Source organism: Rhipicephalus sanguineus, chromosome 9, assembly GCF_013339695.2.
Source record: "Rhipicephalus sanguineus isolate Rsan-2018 chromosome 9, BIME_Rsan_1.4, whole genome shotgun sequence".
NCBI lineage: Eukaryota > Metazoa > Arthropoda > Arachnida > Ixodida > Ixodidae > Rhipicephalus > Rhipicephalus sanguineus.
The window spans coordinates 60,777,856-60,799,994 of NC_051184.2; the positions used below are offsets into that span (position 1 = coordinate 60,777,856).

The 22,139-nt window shown below is 46.7% G+C and overlaps 1 protein-coding gene across 1 annotated transcript in view; it reads right to left on the reverse strand.

Moving 5' to 3' along the window:
- Positions 1–22,139, reverse strand: part of LOC119405229 (KICSTOR complex protein SZT2-like) — a 229,536-nt gene that overhangs the window by 51,880 nt on the left and 155,517 nt on the right. The window contains 9 exon segments of the mRNA XM_049419447.1: positions 6,070–6,317; positions 8,015–8,156; positions 11,435–11,631; positions 16,735–16,918; positions 17,206–17,357; positions 18,802–18,988; positions 18,990–19,006; positions 20,979–21,155; positions 21,788–21,881. Of these exon segments, the coding sequence (XP_049275404.1) occupies positions 6,070–6,317; positions 8,015–8,156; positions 11,435–11,631; positions 16,735–16,918; positions 17,206–17,357; positions 18,802–18,988; positions 18,990–19,006; positions 20,979–21,155; positions 21,788–21,881 (1,398 nt within the window).

Here is a 22,139-nt window from a genome sequence, read left to right on the forward strand (position 1 = left end):
AGTCCATTTACGCATCAACAAGGCTTTACAGCAGGGTGTGGAGGGGGTTTTTAACATGGAATAAAACACACCTTCATTCACACAACGCGCCTGCTTTTCAGTCAGTCTGTTCCAGCGGTTAATTGTTTGGACAACAAATGAGTTAGCATACATGTTTGCCTTGGCAAGTTACTCCAGGGTATTGCAATCATGATCAATACTAGGGATGGGCGAATAGCAAATTTGAGGTTCGAAGCGAATCTGAAGCGAATAGTGATTTGGTCGAATAACTTCGAATCGAATAGTTCGAATAGTATATAGCACATATTATTATGAAAAATGAACATTTTTGTCATGACCCTTGCACAATATTTTTAAGAATTGGAACTAGGTATGAGCGAATGTCACTTTTTTGTTTGAAATGAAGTGGAAGCAACCTTGAACAATATCAAGATTTGAATAGCAGTAGGGCGCAAGTTAGAAGTGGTACAATATGTTACAATTTAAAAATTACTATACTTAGCGCATGTAAGCCCATATAACACGCTTTTAAACTTAAAAAATCACAGCATATCCACGGAGTGAATGATGATGAGTGGGCGAAGCTGCGGAGGTTCATCGGTAAACCGTGAATCTTCCGTGAATTCTGCCCAGTACATCATCACCGACGTGAGATCGGGCGCGTTTATACTAAAGGTTCGATGAGTTATGACGACTTGCAGCTCACTTTAATTTTACATGTACGCTGTGAATTTTCATTGTTTAGAAAACCATTGCTTTAGAAAACACCTTGCGTCTTTCGTTAAGCAGCTGGCGTCTTTTTCGTTTTGCTTTAGAAACATCTGGCGTTCTTTCGTTTTGTTTTTACAAAACATCTGGCGTCTTTCGTTGGTTTATTTCATCAATCAACGGCGTTTTGAACAAAATTTTTATTGTTTAATCACGCACAGGAGAAATCTCACCAGGCACTACCTTGGAGGTAAACAATGGCTGCTAATGGGAATGAGAGACAGAAGAAGTCGGCTTTTAGCTAACACTTACACTTCTACAGAGACAGAAGAATTCGGCTTTTAGTTAACGCGCACGCTGCGAATTTTTTATTGTTCAACAACGCACAGGAGAAATCTCCCACCGGCACCACCTTGGAGGTCAAAGGGTAAGACTTGTTACTCACTACTACGAGCACGACGAGGGACGAACGGGTGCCGCCTTAAGGAGCTTCGCCCCTAAAATATGTGTACACCTAACCTTCAAATGTGGCTTCGCGGCAGTGCAGATTTCTCTGTAAAGGTGGTTTCACGGTACAGCAAACCGACGCTGCAGTGAAACCACCTTTACAGGGGGTTATGTGTGGTCAAACATACATATACAGTGTAGCCCATTTATAACGAACCCACTTACAGCGAAATAGCGGTTATAACGAAGTGATCTTGATTTCCCGTCCCAATTTTCGCAATGCCTTTTAAGTCCACTTTTAACGAAGTAAAAAAAATGCGACTCAGCGGATATAGCGAGGTTTTTGTCAAGAACAAAAAAAAAAAAAAAATCCATCAAACCACCTTTCGAGTTTTCGTGTGAATCAACTAGGCCGAAAAACCGCCAATTCTTGGCTCCCGACAGCCGCGTCGCCCCACTCGGCTCGAAAGCTTGCTTCACCGCACCACATGGTCGCCCGGTAGCCATCTCGCGAACGCTTGCCATTCTTTTTTCCAGTGCCAGGCGGGCCGACCGCCGCGATCTTATCTCGTTTCACGGCGTACTGCTCTCTTCAGAGAGGAGGTCGTGGGGGCAGCTTCAGAAACTTTGTGACCGCTTTAGACCGGTTCCGCTTGTGGCGCCTCATTTTGGTGAAAAAGCGAAGCAAGTTGGTGCGCTCCTAAATTGCTTTTCTTCCACGGCATGGCGCCACCAGCTAGGCCTGCCTAAGCCTGGCTGCGGCACTCCGCCAACGGCTCCGCGCAAACCTGTCGCACGCAAAGCAGTTCTTTCTTTCGTGGTGTTCAATCAGTTCAGTCAGCAGAAGCAGCCGTTCCGTTCGCACATGTTGTGCTGTGTCTCTGTTCACAGGTGAAAAGCGGATTATCGCAGCGTGCTTGGACTTGACCACGGTTGAGCAGCAGAAGCATTCGTTCGCTCGTGCTGTTTCACTGGTGAAAAGCGGATTATCGCAGCGCGCTTGGACCTGCCGCGGTTGCAGCTAGGCCTGCCCATGTGAATCGGCGAACTTTACGACAGCAGACATCGATGCTGTTGCAGCGGATGGTGCCGCGGCAGTGACAAGCTTGGGGCAGCTGTAGGAGGCCGCGGACAATGCAAGCCTTGTCCCAAGCGGGTTGGATTATCTGGACTTTGCCCTGGCGGATCAAGACCTCATCGCAACGGAGGAGCTCACCACCGATGAACTCGCCGCTAGCATCTCCGAAAAGAGAACGGCCACAGATAGCAGTTCCTTGGACGGCGAAGGTGACGACGTTGGTGCGCCTCAGCCTGGGACCGCCGGAGCAGCTCTCGCAGCTGTCGACACGCTGCGTATGTACTTGTGCACCGAACCGGGCAGTTGCGATCTGATGGACAACGTTGAGCAACGTGTTCCGAAACGCGTGCTCGCAAAACGCGTGCAAGGGACCCTTGATCGCTTTTTTCAGAAAGTGTAAATAAATTATTTTTCTTGGTCTGCATAATGTTTGATTTTTTTTTAGAGTCCAGATATAGCGAAAAAGTGGTTATAGCAAAGTAATTTCAGACTCCCGCCAACTTCGTTATAGGCGATGCGCAAAGTGCCGACGACGCCATCTGCCGCCATGGCTCGGAAGCGCTCGCGGGGCCCGGCGAGCAGTGTTCCTGCGAGCGTCTATACGCGAGTGCACGGATGGATGTGTTTTTCATCGTGATTTAACGATTCTGGCGGGCCTCAGCGATGTCGAAAAATACCTGCTGCGTTGTCGGCTGCTCAAACACACACAAAAAATCGCCAGGAACGCACATCTACAGGTTTCCGGTGCTATTTCATGAGCGAGAGCGACGGCGGCGGTGGATTGCGGCTGTACGACGTAGAAGCTAAGCAATCGCGCTTTGTTTACGGCAGTGTTAGAACGATTACCGTGTTTTTATTTCTTCTTTTTTGTCGCTACGTTTTCAGCGAACGCTACTACGTTTATACTTGGTCGCCTCGCCTGCATTGTGACACTACAGTTCACATGAGGTTGTTATTACTGATAAGACGCGATACCTTGGCTCACTTGAAAAATGAATGGCGCGAAGCGCAATGCGAGAGAATGTAGGGCAGGTGACGGCTCCTTTAAAAAAGCGCCGTGGAATCACACGTGTGCTGTACGAAATCGGCTGCATTCTACCTATTGATGGCACTGGAATGCGATCATCGGTGCAGAATGTTCGCTGTGCGCTTCTGCACCGATGATGACAAGCTTATCATTTATTTTTTCACAAGTTTATCGTGCTGGTTTCAAAGTTTTACCAACGCTGACCCTTCACGTGGCCGACCCCGTGAAATCTATACGCCGGTGCGACAGCGCTCCCTCAAAATCTACTATATCAGCACATGGCACGTAAACGAAGCTACTGTGTCGAGAAAAAACATTGGTTCACGCGTCAACGCATGCAGGCGTTAGTGATCGGGACGTTATAAAGAAAGCGGTGTACTTACGATGAGCTCCACTTCGTAGGAGAAGCTTGTTGTCGATTGTCTGTGACAAACACTTGTCGCGTATGGGGACATTGTCGTCCCACACAGCTGTGACATCGGACACATGTCCACTATTATAAAGTGCGGCTCTTTTGCGCACACTGTTGCCGCAAAAGTAATTATCTGGGACGCGCACAACCGGCGAATCGCACGCGCGCAAATGAGGCGTCTGCTACGCGACCCGCGAGCGGTTCCAACGGCCGCCGCTACGCGGCTTTCAGTGGCGCCCCTATAGGCGCTGCGCATCGCGGATAACCGGGCTACACTGTATTCGTTCATTTCGAATACTTCGAAATTTCGAATAATATAAATTCGTATTGAAGCGAATTCGAATACTGTAATAATCGTTCAAATATTCGAAACAACCAAATATTCGCCCATCCCTAATCAATATGCTTTGAGATGTAATGTGTTTTTTTAGGCAAGTTTTCCTGCTAATTCCAGTTTCATTACAGTAAATTGAATATATAAATGTTAATATTAATTTATTACAATAGGGCAAAAGTGATTCCCATCCAAGCTCAGCCTTGACCACGGTGTTAGAAGTATTATAGGTGGACCGACGGCGCCTCCGGAAGCGGCGAACTTCTGTCCGCGGTTTGTGGCGTCTTGTTCACAGGCCCCTAGATGGCGCTACACTACTGGTGGCTCAAGAGCGGTATCAGGCGTGGTCGCTTCGGAGCCGCGACCGCCCCTCGAAATGAATAAAAAAACTGTGCGTTCGCACTATAACGAGCGCAAAAATAAATAAATAAATAATAGCTTCGAATAAATCGAAATTTGGACGATACAGCCGCTACCTGTTGAATATGTTGAATTTGCCACCGCGAAGGTTGGCGGTGGCAAATTCAACATATGCTTTCCTCGTTCGGACAATTAAAGATATGAGAGTGACGTCACGCTGAAATATGACAAAAATTAGTTCGTTTTGTAGAAGTATAGTTTAGATAGTTAGAAAAAATACCGCATTAGCCGTAGTATTACAACAGAAAATGCACACTGTCTTTGCTGTCGCGAACATTCGAAGTAACTTGCGGTCGTTGATCGCGGATAAAGAAATGTGTCACGAATACGACTTTTCAGCTGGTCGTGCATAAAACACTGAATTTTAGCGAATGCCAGCAGCTAAGTTTGAGGCACCGACGAAGGATATGAAAAAGCATCCTGGTTTGGCACTGCGAGAAGGGGAGACATTATGAATGGTGGATATATGTTCCCGATTCTTCTCTGTTGCCAACAGAGGAATATATTTCACTGTTTATGTCTCGCATAGTCACCCGAAGACAGCGTTACTACTTCGTCTTTCAAGGAACACGTCGATCACGGTGTGCGGAGTCTTTACGAGCGTAGCCAGTCAACCGCGATGGTACACCGGTTACGGTACTCGGCTGCTGACCGAAGTTCCCTAGTTCGATCCCAGCCGCGGCGGTCGCATTTTGATGGAGGCGGCATGCTAGAGACCCGTGTACTCTACGATGTCAGTGCATGTTAGAGAACACCACATTGCCGAAATTTGTGGAGCTCTGCTACGGCGTGCCTCATAATCATAACGTGGTTTCAGCACGTAAAACCCCAGATATTCTCATTGTTAACAAGCGTAGCTTTCGCATGGAGAGAGAAAGACTGCACACGCACGTAGGTGTTAAAAAAAACTGGCCAACTCACGGCGTGGATGAACTCAAGACGATGAACTCAAAACGAACTCAATACTTCGTCGGCACGGCGTCATTAGCCAGGGCCGCCTTTCGTGATGTGCTCACACAAACGTGCCCTTTGTACACTGCTTCCCACGTCTTCGTTATGTACCTCGGCTCGAAGTGCTTCTCGCACACGTAATCAGTCGACTGCAGCACGCGGTCCTTGCGCGGAATCGCATGGCGCCAAACATTCAGGCGTTCCGCATCTCGGGGTGCAGAAAAATCGACTTTTCAGTGCAGGTCTTGTACACAGAGTTGCACCGCGGCACGAAACACTTTTTGCCCATTTCACGGCTTTCTCACTCGAATAGCATGACCTGCCATCGCACAAAAAGAATTAAACGAGGAAGCAATGTGGCGACAACTGCTTCGTCACCGTGGCTTTGTCGGGAGAGAGGCCGGCGCGCGCCGCTGTGAGCCTCTTGACTGCTCCTGCCATCTCGCGGCGTGACGGCGCGGAGGAACCGAAGTTCGACGCAGCGAGCGCATGGCGCCGGTGCTGCGTCGTTCCACCTGTACTTCTAACACCGTGGCCTTGACTACAATGCAGCAGCGCAGCTCTTTTCAATGACATTTCAGTGCTGGGCATCAGGCATGGCTGCCAAGCCATTAATGGTAGCCGATACTAATAGAGAATAATTAATCTACGTAAAACTTCTCATTAGTGTCTGCTTAAGGAGACAAACTCACAGACTTGTCCTCGACTCGCAAGAAAAGCAGCCGCTGCCGTGGTATCAACGCCGGCTGCCGAGCCTCCCCAGCGTCGGCCCCCGCAGTGGCATTCTTGGCCTTCTCCGGCAGCGCAAGAGTAGTTGGAGGTGCAATGATGGTTGGTGGCACCGACGATGGTGTGCTTGGCGTTCGGCACAGGGCCGGCGTTTCCAGAGATGTTGTTACTGGCAGTATGTGTGGCTCAAAAAGCTGAGTGGACTTGTGGCCTGCATTAGAAAAAAATGTTAAATTACGCGGTTTCTTTTTAATCAATGAAGCTGCACAGTGAGCTATGAAGAATACCCTATTGGAAGGTTCTGGGTTAATTTTTACCACATGGGACGCTTTACACTTTACCAGGACCTGGCAAATATTAAGGTCATACAGTCGGGGCCTCCTTGACAGAATAAACTTCAATACAGTGCAGTCCACTTATAACGATATCAAAGTGCCAAGGAAATCCCATTGTTATAACTGATAATAGTTATAAGCAGGATGAGAAAAGACAATTCGGACAATTCGTGAAAGACGAAGACAATTCGAACAATTCTGTCCACCTTTGTGGCCAGAATTGGCCCGCTGATGGGCATGCTCATGGCATGAGCGCCCAAGAACCATTCAAACAAGGCGTCTTCAACTTCTTTATGGGCACCCTGTGGAAGTCTCTTCAGTTCCCACTATCCATGCCATTGAACCCATTCTCAGTTAGTTTGGTAGCGGAGTGGATGATTGTTGAGACGGTCGATTGTGACGGTCCGTACTTGACCACGAGGGCGGACACTTTTTGGCCGTCACTGTGATCCTTTAAAAGGCTCTTCTTCACCTCCAGTGTGATTTCCTTGCGCTTTCCTTTCTGTTGTGATGGCGCGCAACCTTGCGGCCATGACGTTTCGACATCCCGTCCGCGGCGAAAGAAGAGACGGAGGCAGTTGTGGAAAAAGACAGTCAAAGCACGGCGCACACAACAGGCGAGCGGTGCGAGCCAACGTTGGTACGACTGGCCCACGGACGAGGCCAAATCAGCGGGTAAGGGAGGGGAGTTCTGAAGGAAAGCTCATCCTCCTCTCGCTTCCTTGTAAGCGGCGCACTCACCTCGTTTTCTGAGGGGGTAGACTGGGTGCAAGGTGAATCGCAGTGCATGCCATCAGCGCGGAGAGCCATTTTCGGCACGTGCTGTTACCGGATTCGATCGCTATATCCGATATCGCGGCACTGGAGCATCATAATAAGTGGTTTACTTTACCATAGAAAGCCTACAAAAGTGGACGGTGCCATCGCTGTTCATCGTTATATACGATGTATTATTATAAACGGTATTGTTATAAGTGGACTCAACTGTATAACAAACAATCGGATCTAATGAAGCAAATTTAAAATGTTTTTTGCCAATACCAGCAGCTTACAAATGTATGCTCATAAAAAGATCACTTTAGCTTATCACTCCTAGTTTAAGAATGAAAACTGTGAAACCTGTTGTAAGTGGTTTACTTTACCATAGAAAGCCTACAAAAGTGGACGGTGCCATCGCAGTTCATCGTTATATACGATGTATTATTATAAACGGTATTGTTATAAGTGGACTCAACTGTATAACAAACAATCGGATCTAATGAAGCAAATTTAAAATGTTTTTTGCCAATACCAGCAGCTTACAAATGTATGCTCATAAAAAGATCACTTTAGCTTATCACTCCTAGTTTAAGAATGAAAACTGTGAAACCTGTTGTCACGGGGTGAACAAGGGTCTGAAGAAATTATGCCTGATGCATGTTCGTGCATGCAATACCAGTTCTACTCCTGCGAGCTCTTAATCCAGTAGATACGAAGCACACTTCTGATCATAAGCTGTTGTGGAACTCTCCTACAAAGCTTACAATGAAAGCTCTGGCAACCAAAATCGCAACTTGGCGTCCCTATCCCTCACCCTTAGTTGCCCGGTTGCTCTCGATGTATGCTGACAGGCTTGAGATCCCCATGAATGCCTTCCACTGGGCCATGTCCCGACCGACGACAATAAAGCATCGCTGGCTGCCAGGAACAGCAGTTTCAACGTACTTCTCTGGAAACTGGAATCATGGGCACGATTACACCAAGGTTACTGCAGCGTTATAGTTATAACTGCATGATTACACAATGACAGTAGTTACTTATATCGCAATAGGCACTGTACTCACTCATGTTAGGCTCACAAGAATCTGTTAGCAATTTTTCACAACTAGGCAGGCTACTTAGTGGCGCCTCAAACTGCACCCCAACTGCTATGCAGAACACAACCAATGGTGGCAGACAATGAGGACTTTTAATTAGGGGTGTGCGAATATTCGAAATTTCGAATATTTTTCGAATAGTGTTTGCTGTTCGATTCGATTCGCACTGAAATTTTACTATTCGAACTATTCGAACTTCCCAAAGACAAATGCAGTCAACGTCCGGTTGAAAGTGACCCCTTCAGATTTTCAATATGCTTCACCTCATCACACCTCCGTATTGCGGCAAAGCTGCCTTTCAAGTTCCATTACGGTCGAACTTGGGCAAGAGACAATCAACGTCTGATTGGAAGTGGTCCCTAGATTTTCAACATGCTTCACCTCCTCACACCTCCGTATTGCGGCAAAGCTGCCTTTCAAGCTCCGTTACGGTCGAACTTAGCCAAGAGACAGTCAACGTCCGTTTGGAAGTGGTCCCTAGATTTTCAATATGCTTCACCTCATCACATCCCCGTATTGCGGCAAAGCTGCCTTTCAAGCTCCGCTTGAAAGGCAGCTGGTTCCAATATGGAGATGAAAGATGTGGCAGAGTTGGGGGCTCAATTAATGCTGTTTTGGACCTGAAATTTGGGCGGGTAGTCCGAAAAATCGGACGCCGAAGCTTTTTAGCAACCAAAATTTCAGATGTTCTTATTAGAGCTGTGCGAATAGCAAAATTTTGGGTGCGAAGCGAATTCGAATAATAAAGATTGAGTGCGAATCGAATCGAATAATTTCGAATAATTTTCGAATATTTCTCAAACATTTTTCGAATAATTCGAAGTGAAATTACAGAAAAAGTTGCAGAGAATCCCTGAGTATGTTCTTGTGAGATAGCAACATGAAAGTGTTTCTTTTCGCTAGGTTGATGAAGCGCTGGTGGGGTCATATTTCATAGTTGTCTTTCTTATCAAGAGTGAGGCAATGTAGAGGCCGAATTGTACTTATGTACATGATTTGGTGCAACCAAAGTGTTGCCGACAACACTTTACACATGATAGGCGGAGATGCCATTTCCTCAGCCTCTCCTCCTCTTTCAACTGCTGCGGAAGGCCAACTGATGTGGCAGACAAGGGTGTGCTCCCTTCAAGTCCGGAGTTCCAAATCTGCCTCGTAGACGTCGATATATAAGAACATCTGAAATTTTGGATGCTAAAAAGCTTCGGCGTCCGATTTTTTCGGACTTCCTGCCCAAATTTCAGGTCCAAAACAGCATTAATTGAGCCCCCAACTCTGCCACATCTTTCATCTCCATATTGGAACCAGCGTTTTCTTGAGTTAATACATCTGCGACCGTAGACAGCTTTGCCGCAGTACGGTGGTGTGATGAGGTGAAGCATATTGAAAATCTAGGGACCACTTCCAAACTGACGTTGACTGTCTCTTGGCTAAATTCGACCGTAACGGACCTTGAAAGGCAGCTTTGCCGCAATACGGGGGTGTGAGGAGGTGAAGCATATTGAAAATCTATGGCCCACTTCCAATCAGACGTTCACTGTCTCTTGCCTAAGTTCGACCGTAACGGAGCTTGAAAGGCAGCTTTGCCGCAATACGGGGGTGTGATGAGGTGAAGCATATTAAGAATCTAGGGACCACTTCCAACCGGACTTTGTCTCTTGGCTAAATTCGACCGTAACGGAGCTTGAAAGGCAGCTTTGCCGCAATACGAGAGTGTAATGAGGTGAAGCATATTGAAAATCTGAAGGGGTCACTTTCAATCGGACGTTGACTGCATTTGTCTTTGGGAAGTTCGAATAGTTCGAATAGTAAAATTTCAGTGCGAATCGAATCGAATAGCAAACACTATTCGAAAAATATTCGAAATTTCGAATATTCGCACACCCCTAGTTCTTATATATCGACGTCTACGAGGCAGATTTGAAACTCCGGACTTGAAGGGAGCACACCCTTGTCCGCCACATCAGTTGGGTTTCCACAGCAGTTGAAAGAGGAGGAGAGGCTGAGGAAATTGCATCTCTGCCTATCACGTGTAAAGTGTTGTCGGCAACACTTTGGTTGCACCAGATCATGTATATAAATACAATTCGGCCTCTACATTGCCTCACTCTTGATAAGAAAGACAACTATGAAATATGACCCCACCAGCGCTTCATCAACCGAGCGAAAGAAACACTTTCATGTTGCGATCTCACAAGAACATACTTAGGGATTCTCTGCAACTTTTTCTGTAATTTCACTTCGAATTATTCGAAAAATGTTCGAGAAATATTCGAAAATTATTCGAAATTATTCGATTCGATTCGCACTCAATCTTTATTATTCGAATTCGCTTCGCACCCAAAATTTTGCTATTCGCACAGTTCTACTTTTAATCGATCATTGTTTTGGCTAATGCCACCCTCATCGTTTGATGAGATCACTGCATCAACATCCTGTTTGATTCCTGTCACTAGTCTTAGAACAGAACACCATGCTAGAGTTCAATATTCATGGGCACACTTTATAGCAGAGATGCCCTCTTAATTGCGCCTGAAGAAGCAGCGCAGCTAAACAATAGGCCGCAGCACAGCCAAGCTGCTGGATTCATGTCACGTGACCTGGTGGTAGATGATGATGATGATGATGCCGTCATTGGCAGGAGTGTAGCTCATGCCATCTACAGCAGGGTTACAACTTTAGAACGCAGGAGCACTTCCTCCTCAACGGTGAATGAATGTGAGACTGCACCTATGGGAGCACACTCTAGACTGATGTCATGAGCTTGACGACTAATGACTCCGCCATCCGACTCATGAGCAGTACTATATCTTTAGTCACGAGGCAATCGGCAGTCACGCTTAAATCACCCGGACAGGGCCTGGAGAGGGCTTGAACGGGGCGTCCTTCTCGGTGAGAAGGAGTTTTTATTGACTGATGTTACCTCGTTTAAGAGGTCTGAGATTCCAGGGCACCAGTTCTGGAATTGACTTAATTTTTGAATCACCATGGTTCGCACGTAAGAGGGGTCTGCAGCTATAAAACATTGTTGCATGATGTTCATAAAGCATTAAGTGCCGCTTTAATTAGAGCAATGGTGACGATTTTGACATTGTACCAACTTGAACCACAAAGCTGCATCAAAGGTTCGTTAGGCTCACCATGGAATGCTTAACGAGCGGGTTGAAGTGGACGAATTCTGTGGGCCGGCTGGGGCGTCTCGTGCTCTCCTCCGTGAACATTACGAGCGCAATTTCGGGTGCCAGGTTCTTGAGGCCGTTCTGGAACTCCTTCAGGATCAGCGGGACGGCCCGTCGGGCCTTGACAGTGCAGCGGTGCACGACCAAGCTGGGCACACCTATATGAAGAAAGTACAGTAGAATCTCGATGATACGAATCCCGCGGGGTCACGAAAAATATTCGTATTAGCCGAAATTCGTATCACCGAAACACATGTAAAACTAGCTAAATTAACAGTCAGAGGCAAACTCATTTTTAGGAACACATAAAAAAACATTTATTTCTTGCAGAAAAAATCTCTAATGTCTTTCTGCTTCTTTTTTTTCGCGAAGTCACTCAGCAGACTTCTTTGAAATCCATAAAAACGCGTGCACGTGTCGTCGCTGATTTCATCAGCGGCCATAGCACGCCTCAGGACGTCGAGCGCGTGCAGCGTTTCAGCCGCCGGTGGTAGTCCTTCACCATCGCCCTCGTCTATGTTGTCGCCATCATCGCTGGAATCGGCAACCTCGCATGTGGCCTCCTCAACAATATCCTCCACCGTGCGCGCACCACAAGTGGCGAGGTTGTCATCCGCCGTGCAGAAGTCTTCAGCTGTACACCCAGCATCAAGCAGTTCCCAACCCTCAATTGGCTCTTCCTGCTCTGAGGGCACCTCTTCGGAACTCCTGAAGAAGCCGCATTTCGCAAAGCAGTTTGCTATGGTAGTCGGCGTTACTCGATCCCAAGCCATAGCGATAAAATGGATGGCGTCCAGGAGGCTTATCCGCAGGTCGCCTTCGTGTTTTCTGTCAATATTGGCAAGTAGGCGGCGCACAAGAAGGCCCTTGAAATGATGCTTGAGGTTTTTTATTATTCCAGCGTCAAGCGGTTGCAGGTGCGTCGTCGTGTTCGCGGGCAAAAAGATCAGTTTGACGTTTTGAAGCGTTACTTGCCTCGGGTGGGCGGCGCACTGGTCAAGAATCAAAACAATCTTCCGATTCTTGCAGGCCATCCTTCTGTCAAGGAGCGACAGAAATTCTTCGAACAGGGCCGCCGTCATCCACGCCTTTTTGTTTGCGCGATAGACGCACGGCAAATGGCTCTCGCGCTTGAAACACCGAGGCTTTTGGGATTTGCCAATTACCGTCAGCTTAAGTTTCTCCGACCCGTCGGCGTTACAGCACAAAAGCACCGTTATTCGCTCTTTGCTTTTCTTGCCTCCTTGGCACGCTTCGCCTTTTAAGCAAAGGCTCTTCTCAGGCTGAAGGTTAAAAAACAGGCCAGCCTCGTCTGCGTTAAAAACATCACGAGGCTCATACCCAGAGATGAGTGACTGCAGCTTCGCGAGCCAGTCGCTAACAACGGTCTCGTCAGCCTTCTTCGCTTCCCCACAGACGCTTTTGTAAACGAGACCGCGTCTCGTCTTGAAACGGTGCAGCCACCCACCTGAGGCCTGAAATCCGTCGATGCGCAGAGCAAGTGCGATCTCGTCGGCTTTCTCACGCAACACTTTGCCATCGATGTTCACACCAGCTGCAGTAACCTCCTTAAACCAGGTCAGAAGAGCTTCTTCAAGCTTCACGTGTTGGGCTGTCTTCGCTTGCCTCGCGTTGACGTTGAATGAAAGCACAATCTTCATTATTGAGTCCCGCTGTCCAACAATTGTGCTTAATGTCGACGTTGCGAGGCCTAGCTCCTTAGCCAACTCCGTCCGTTTTCTTTTGGGATCCTCATCGACCTTTCGAAGAATGTCCAGTTTCTCCTTAAAGGAGAGGGCTTTCCGCTTGCGAGACATAGCTTGCTGCCACTCGGCAAAAAAGGCACAATCACAACAAAGCAAGAACGCGGGCTCGAGCACAGCAACGACAACCACTCCGTCCGACGGCACGCATAGAAGAAAGAAGCTCCCGCGGGCCGTGCCTCTACCTCTCCGGCGTCTCCGCCTGCCGGCCTGCCTCCGCACCAAGAAAAAAAAAAAAAAAAACGTGGCCAGCGCCATCTGTAATCTTCAAGAGAAAGCAAAAGGCACACTCCGGCCTCCGATACGCGCAGATTTTGGAGGCTGTCGCGCGCTGCTCGCCGGCGGCGCTGGCAACGTGCCAAACCGGCGGCGCCGCACGCATTCCAGCGCCGTAAGTGCACGCTGCTATCTTCCGCGGCCGTCGGTGGGGCCAACGTTGCGTTGGGTGGGGCGGCGTTTATTCGTATCAAACGACGCGGGTCAAAAATCAGTTCGTAACAACCGTACTCAAGCACGTTGTAAATTAATGGGCCTTGGCCGGGACCACAGAAAAATTCGTATCATCCCGAAATTCGTATTAGCCGTGATCGTATCATCGAGATTCTACTGTAATTAAGTAGGGGTGTGCGAATATCAATTTTTTCGAATACGAATCGAATACGAATATCCACCTTCGAATATCGAATCGAATATCGAATATCAAAGAAAAGATGCCTCCACAGTAACAATATTTTATTTAACATGTAGCTATTTGAAAAAAAAACATTAACAGCCTGACTGGCAACACAACATACACTGCTATCTCCAGGACACAATGTCCAGGCTAGCACAATGCACATCACAACACAAGCAAATATCATGGCACAATGAAAGTAATGACTACATGTTATCATGAAGAAATATGAGTTGCTCCACATGATCAGGCAGCAGGTGCTCCGTTGTAACAGAGACACCCCCCCCCCCTGCAACTGAAAAGGCACGCTCGCTTGGAACAGAAGTGGCTGGTATAGGGAGTTACATGGGGCAAAGCTTTGCCAGACTGGGGTATCTGAAGGTGCCTACAGTCCGCCACCAGCCACGTGGGTCACTGTCTTTCTCCACAAGTGGTCCCGCATAGTGAACGAGTGGTAGTGCGGCACGTTACGGCCGCATAATATTGAAAATGTACGGTTACATGATCGCCAACAGCGCTGCACGTCGGAGATGCACCAGCAATAAATCATACGTATTGGGGCGCTCGTCGCAGGCAGATATCGTGCCTCCGTGTACTTACGATGTTTATCGCTCCTCTCGGCAACGTTTTTAGCGATACAAACGCAGCAGAAATGTGGAAGACGAGTTATTTTATGCATGATAATCGAATCGCATATTCGAATTTTTCGAATATTCGAAGTTATCGAATATTCGAAACTTTTCGAATACACTATTTTCGAATCGAATACGAATATTTCGAATGTGATATTCGACGAATATTCGCAACTTTCGAATATTCGCACACCCCTATAATTAAGAAAGCAAGAATAAAAAAAGGGTGAGAAAAAGATTGTGTGGACCCACTGGAAACCAACGAACATTTTGGAATCTGTGAAACGAAGCATTGGGGAAGCACTGGGTTTGATAAATGCTATGAACGAGTCTATTTTCACAATGTCAGCAGAGGGCTTTGTGCAAGTCCTACTCAAAAACTATTGGTATACTTAAGAATGAAGGAAGGGAATTTTCAAAGGCTTGTTTCTTTGTTTGTCAGAGGTACTGACACCTTTTTTCGAAGGAGAGTTTACTCTACCATACAAATCTGCTGTATGCAGAGACCGCTCTGAGCAAGTGTGAAGCTCAGCAAATGCTGATAAGGTATTTTGTTTTGATATTAAAGTCAATTTTTCCATGGCGCAGCCGCCGACATCGACAGTAGCTTGACGTCAGGCTACAGTACCAATTCTGGTGACTTCCTGCATCAGTCTGGCCAGTTGTGATGACGTTAGGTACCAAAACTTCCAAGATGGTCGCTTGTGCGTCACCAAAACATTCAAAATGGCCGCTTGTGAGTCCCCAACGGAGCCACGGTGTGGAGTGTCCATGGAAACGTCACTATATATTGTGCGAGCACGTGATGAGAAGCTCATACCGTGTTGTGACGTCAGGGTACAGTAGGAACCGAAACTAGCTTTTAAAAACATACTGTAATTACTTTTTCAGGGTGCACTCGCACTTACCACTACCTTTTCTATGCTCTTGAGGGCTTGGCAAAAAAGCGACAACTGAAAATTTTCGTGTCAGTAGCCCTTTAATGAAAACCAGCAGATAATGAAGCCAATACTTAAGGGTGGTATATAATACTACATTGCTGAACTCAGATGACAAAACAACGCAACAACAAAATGAAAGCGAGAGGAGATAGACACAGCACAATGTCTGTCACCTCTTGTCTTCGACTTGCTTTTTGCGCTGTTTCATTGTCTCAGTTTAGTAATGTACCAAGCAGCCCAGTTCAAGACACTCATACTACATTAGTTCTGTTCAAAATACACGTCTCAATCGGTGTATGTTACAGAATAGATTCTTATGAAGACATTATCACTGCTACGAGTTTTACAGATTTTCACTCAAGCAGCTGACTCCTCAATCGGTGCCTAAGTGCCTCTCGTTACTGGTTGCACAATCGGATGCAGAGGATGGAAATAATGCTGTGAAAAACAAATCGTAATCTGTACAACACAAGAAGCAGCGCATTGCCATTTGAAGCCCGCATTGGCTGCCTGAGGATAAATGCATACTGGACCAAAATTCAGAACAAGATTAGGCCTATGCCTGCTGCAACAAAAGTCCAGAAACCACTCAGCACGTTGTAATGGAATTCCGGGATATATTCACACCCAGGATGACCCGCATGGATCATTCACCTCTCACAGAATGTGGGATTCAAAATTAATTGAACTGTTGAGTGTAGACAGTGGAAATAAGCAAGATATATTTCAATTATTAGTAGAAAAAAAAAAATCTGAGAGAGTATAACAATACTTCATAGAAGTTGAGACTTGTATGGCAACGAAAAAAAATAAAAAATTTAAAAGAGACAGAAGAGATGCTGGACTGAAATACCCCAAACCTCGATATAATGAACTCGGATATAACAAATTATCGGTTATAACGAAGTAAGTGAGGAATAGTCTGGTCATAGATCCAGTGTTACAAATATACGTTTATAACGAATTTCTGGATGTAACGAACTTATTTTCGTGTCGGATGCGACTTTGTTATAACGAGCTTTGAGTGTATAGATGAAATAACACAGATTGTAAAAAAAAGACCTTTGGCTACCGGTGAACGCCTTGGTTCGAAGGGGATGCCAGTAAGGATCACCATCACCAACAGCAGTAGCACCATCACCACCATTACCAGCACCAATACCATCACCACCCGCCATTACCACTGCCACAATTGGCACCATTACTGCCGCAACAACAACTGCCAATGTTTAATACCAGTTTTAATGCTTACGGATTTCGACTCCGCCTTCCAGAAACCCATGGACCCCATGCTGAAACATGGTGTTGAGTGTCTTGCTGCTGCTTGAGGCCCAGGTTTCAGATGCAACAGACTCCGCCTCCATGGATCGCACGGTGCCCTTGGCACTGCCAGTCGGCAGAGATGGTGCAACATCGGCGAACAGCGAATCAGAGAACTGAAAGGACGAAAGAAAATTGACTGTACCTTGAGCATTTCATTCTGTGAGCACTGCACCTAAACACGGCAGGTTAGGCGAGTTGGAACATTAACATATTTGGTTGAATGTGCAGCGAATCACAGACGAGGGATGAAGAAATTGATAACACGAGCACTGTGTTTGTGGATTGGACAGCGCTCGTGTCTTGCAATTATTCGTACCTCGTCTGTGCCGCACTGCATATTCAACCAAAATATGTGTCTAGGTAGTGGAACCTGCTTCGAGCAACACAAACACACACTCACGTTGAACTCGGTCGGATTTTCTTTGGGTGATTTGACTTTCTCAGAGACGTCGGGCACAGAAGAGGACATCTCCTTGCCCCGGGATGCAAACATGCTGAACAGGGAGGGCTTGTCACGTGCCTGTTCTGCAAGGACACGACCTGACCTGCGCACTGCAATTAGCAAAGAATGTGATTACAGAGCACTGCACAGACCCCACACTAAACGGACAACAGGATGGAGAGTCAAACTAGCTGGTTAGTGTTTATATTTGTTAAGACTAGCGATGGGCAAATAGTGAATTTGAGGTTCGAAGCATATCCGAAGCAAATAGTGATTTGGTCGAATAATTTCGAATCGAATAGTTCGAATAGTATTTACCATATATTATTAAGAAAAATGAGCATTTTTGTCATGACCCTTGCACAATATTTTTAAAGACTGGAACTAGGCATGAGTGAATGTCACTTTCTTGGATTGAAATGAAGTGGAAGCAGCCTTGAATAGTATCAAGATTTGAATAACAGTAGGGTGCAAGTTATAAGTGGTGCAATATGTTACAGAATAAAAATTACTATGCTTAGCGCATATAGACTCCGTTCGGGACCTATAGAGGGCGCCTTGAAAGACGCACACAGCGCCACTTGCGGTGCCACAAAACGACGCACGCACGCCACAAAAGACGCACGCAAAAGACGCACGCAGCGCCACAAAGCGCCTTGCCATTGGTCCGATCCTCGCCCGGAACAGCGCCGTCTACTGCTTGTGGATCGCGAGGTCACGGCTGTTGAAAATCACGCAACTTATGACGCGTTCGCACTCGTTCTGTGTTCACGGGTCGACGATTATTTAGTATATAATTACGCTTTAGTTAGGCAGTTGCAAGCGGAAGCTCAATAATCAGATTACGATAGTGAAGCGCGCTCGTCGCGAACATCGCAGATGCGCGTCTCGGACCGTAGGATCTGCGCGAGTCCCACGAGCGTTTACTCGTGGGACCCGCGGTTAGAAGTTCTGCAAGAGCACTTCGGACCTCGTGACGAAGACCATCGCGGGACGAGTCTTTGTACTGGCGATCGAGCATGACTTACTTTGAAACGTCGGACACCGCGGCCACGCACACCACGACTGAGCTTACTGCTCGGAATTGTTGCTAGGCCTAACTCCGCTCACGGCGCCGATGTACGAGACGAATCTGAACTTCGCGAACGATAACATTGAGCTAGCGGACATGCGAAAGCGAAGAAGCTGCAATGTGCTTTGTCGCAAACAACGAATCGCATCGTCTGTTGGCTCCTCGTAACTGTAGATGGGCATTTTACGCATCGGCAGCGGACCCCTCAGCCAAGCTCGTTGCGCAGCGACTGCTCGGACGCTCCGAGCACCGATAGAAGCGGCTAGCAGTTTCGCTTGTCAGCGCCCCAAAATGCAAGACCAAGCACACTGCACGCCGATTTTTCGTTGTTATATTTATTTTCTGTTTTTTATAAATCGTTATATTCGAATCGAGTAGTAAAATTCCGGCGCGAATCGAATTGAATAGCAAACACTATTCTAAAAATATTCAAAAGTTCGAATATTCGCACAGCCCTACTGTTTAGTAAAATCCCCACTCACCTTTCACAGGTGTTGGAGGCTCACTGAAGCAAGCGGGCTCTCCCTCGTCGTAGGCCTCATGGAAGACAGGACAGGTGAGGAGGCGGTACTCCATCAGGACGTCCCAGTAGGCGTGCTGCACTGTACTCTGCAGCCGCTGCACCAGGTGCTCCTGGTAGTCCTTGCCCACACACCACACCTGGAAGCGAAATCATCGCCATTGGCCCTGCAGGAGGACAGACCTTTTGTGTAACAGGCATCGTACAGTAGCAGCTCCAACTCACCACAACAAAGAGAAATCCACCATAAGAAAAGCTTCCGTGATATTCTGTACAGTCACTGCCGTCCTTGTTGTCATTAGAAGATGCTTTGTCTAATGCAGGATGAAGGCCTCTCCCAATGATCACGAACCCACCCTGTCCTACATGAGCTCATTCCATTTTATGCCAGCAAATTTCTTGATTTCCTCACTTCATCTAACCCTTTGCCGCCCTTGGCTGCACTTCCCACCTTTTGGTATCCGTTACGATGCTCTAATTGAGCATTGGTTATCTGCCCCTCATGACATGACCTGCCCAGGTCCATTTTCGTTCTCTCAATATCCACTAGGATATCGGCTACGCATGTTTGTTCTCTGATCCACTCTGCTGTCTTTGTACATTTTTAGAATTAGGCTTATCACTTTTGGTTCCATCACTCACTGGGTGGTCCTATTCTCTAGGTTTCTGCCCTGTTATGTTAGCACTGGCAGTACATTGTTGTATGACCGCTAATTTGGACACTGATAATTTGGGCATGCTTGAATATTTAGACAAGCTACATGGTGCAAACCACGAGCTTAGAGCACAAGGGTGACCAAAATTTTGAATGCCTCCCAGTGTGCGATTTGATTATTCAGACCCCACATTCACAACAGCACACTATTTTGGCCAACTAGTAGAGCAAAAAAAAGCAACATTTTGGTTTCCGCATGATGCCAGCATAATCATTGGCCAGATGCTTCTAGCGCCACTATGAAATCAAGACTAGCACCATCTAGTTGATCCAGTAGTCGCCGATTAACCGAAACATCTTACTACGGGCCATGTCACTAAGTTGTAGAAGACCTCTTGTGGCTTCTTGTGCCAGCTTTTGTGAAAAGCGTTTGTTTCAGCATCAAATAGTCACACGGCCAAAATGACTTCCTTGATTATTATTGAACAGTCATGTGGCACCAATTTAACTTGCAATTCATTATAGAGCAGGGTTCTTACAAACTCGCCCAGATTTCCGTTCTCGTTAACTTACAATTCAACATCAACAAGAGATTCAAGAACAACTAAATTGCCAAACTATAATTGTTGCAAAGAAAGCATTCCCCTATCCATTCGTAGTCAACTCAGCCAAACCATGGCACAAGTCAATGTAAGTGTTTAACGACTAAGCTGTGAAGGTGACGCTAGCATTAATTATACGATATGTCACAGCATTTACGATTCAATTTAGGCATTACCAGACACAAGGCTACAAATTACAGTAAAAAAGTCACAAACAAAGGAGTACAATGCCGCAGTTGTGGCGTGACACACAAGTTCTGCATTTGTGGGTTGTTATTCTACAAGTTAGATTGCGGCATGGCCTGAGGCAACTTTCCTTGACTGCTGTTACGGACTTTTATCAGTTGTGTTACACAGAGGCTGGAAACCAAGCAAATTTACTACTGATTTGTCACATCTCACTGTAGACAGAGGTGACAATGGTCAAAATACAGATTGGCCAGGTTGCATGTAAGCATATGTATGTGTGCATACACTTCTACTAAATTTCCCTAAACTTCAGCAAGTTGCACATCTTGTGCTTCGCTTATTCAGAGTTTTAGGTGGTCTGCACTGATTCAGAGTTGGCGACTGTAGTTCCTGCTGTACTGCACATGTTATCAACCACAATGCTTGGACGGCTCGCTCTCTGCTCCAACTTTGTTACACTCGAATAATTTTAACAAGGTTTCACAGCAGTTAGGCAAGACCCCAGACCAGCATTAAGTCTAATTTCTAGTCACATAACTAATCATGGACAAGCGAACTGTGACCTTAGTAAACAGACAATGCCTTCAGTGGTACGTCGGGCGGGAATCCCAAAAGCAATGGCGATAAAGAAAATATGATGACCTACACATGCTGGCCCTCAAGTAATTCAAAAAAGGAAGCACTAGTTCTCACCAGGCGTGCCGTCAGCACCGGCGTCGCTGACCTCTTCCCGAGAGAGAAACGACACCTCCTGATATTCGGTGGGCGGTTCGGTGCCACTGAAGGCACCCACCTTAGGCAGTGGGCTGTTCAGGAACTGCACTGGTCGTCCCTGGGCGTCCACCACGGACAGTATGATGCAGGCAATCCCTGTGCGATAAGAGAAATCAAAAGAGAATATGAAAGAAAAAGAAAGGGAAAACAAGAACATGAAGTTGTCAGCATAAAAAATGCGATGTTCCCGTGAGAGAAATGCAACTGTGAGATGCTGATTGTACGACTAGATTTTGCCTCTTGTTTAAAACAAAAGCAAAGCACTATTGTAAATAAAAGCTCTGCACTTTGGTAATGGCTGCTATTTTTCTCTTAAAGGGGTCCTGAACCACTGTTCCAAGTCATCATCGAATGTCCTCAGTATTACAGTTGACTGCCTCACGAATCGATTGCCACAAAAATCTCTCGAATCCGTCAAGAACGAGCGAAGTCAGATGAATTTGTCGCAAGCTTTAAGCGCTTTCTCTCTTCTCTCGTCCGTCCCAACGAGCGCGCTGGAAGCTACACAGGGAGGGATGGCACGAGGAAAAAAAGTTACGTCAGCACGCGACACAACCTTGAACACTCGCGATGAAACACGATCATTCTCCCCCGTTTGATTCCTGTGCGCAAGTGTGGCTTCACAGTGTAACGTTGGCAGACTATGGAGCATGGCACCAGCTGCAATGAGGCATGCTGCAACGAGACATAACGAGGTCCCGAAAGCAAAAGCAGACAATGCACCATACCGTTGCTGGGAGTGCCCCTGGTCATGAATCGGTTGAAGAGAAAGACGTCTTCATCCTTGTGGCACAACGCATGCGCAGGGTGCTCCACGAATGGCTGCAAACACGCGTGCATTATCAAAGTCGGCACTGTACGAGTGCGTTCATAAATGTGTTGCAAGTGAAATGCCAATCATAAGTGTGCTCCAAAGGAGAAATATACAGTAAACCCTCGTTAACTCGAACTCGCTTATCTCGAAATCTCGGTTAAGTCGAAACTTTTTTTCGCCGTGCATTAACCTCCCATAGGTGCTATGTATTTGCCCCCTCTTATCTCGAAACGTTTTCCGGAGGGAACAGCGGATATCTCGAAATC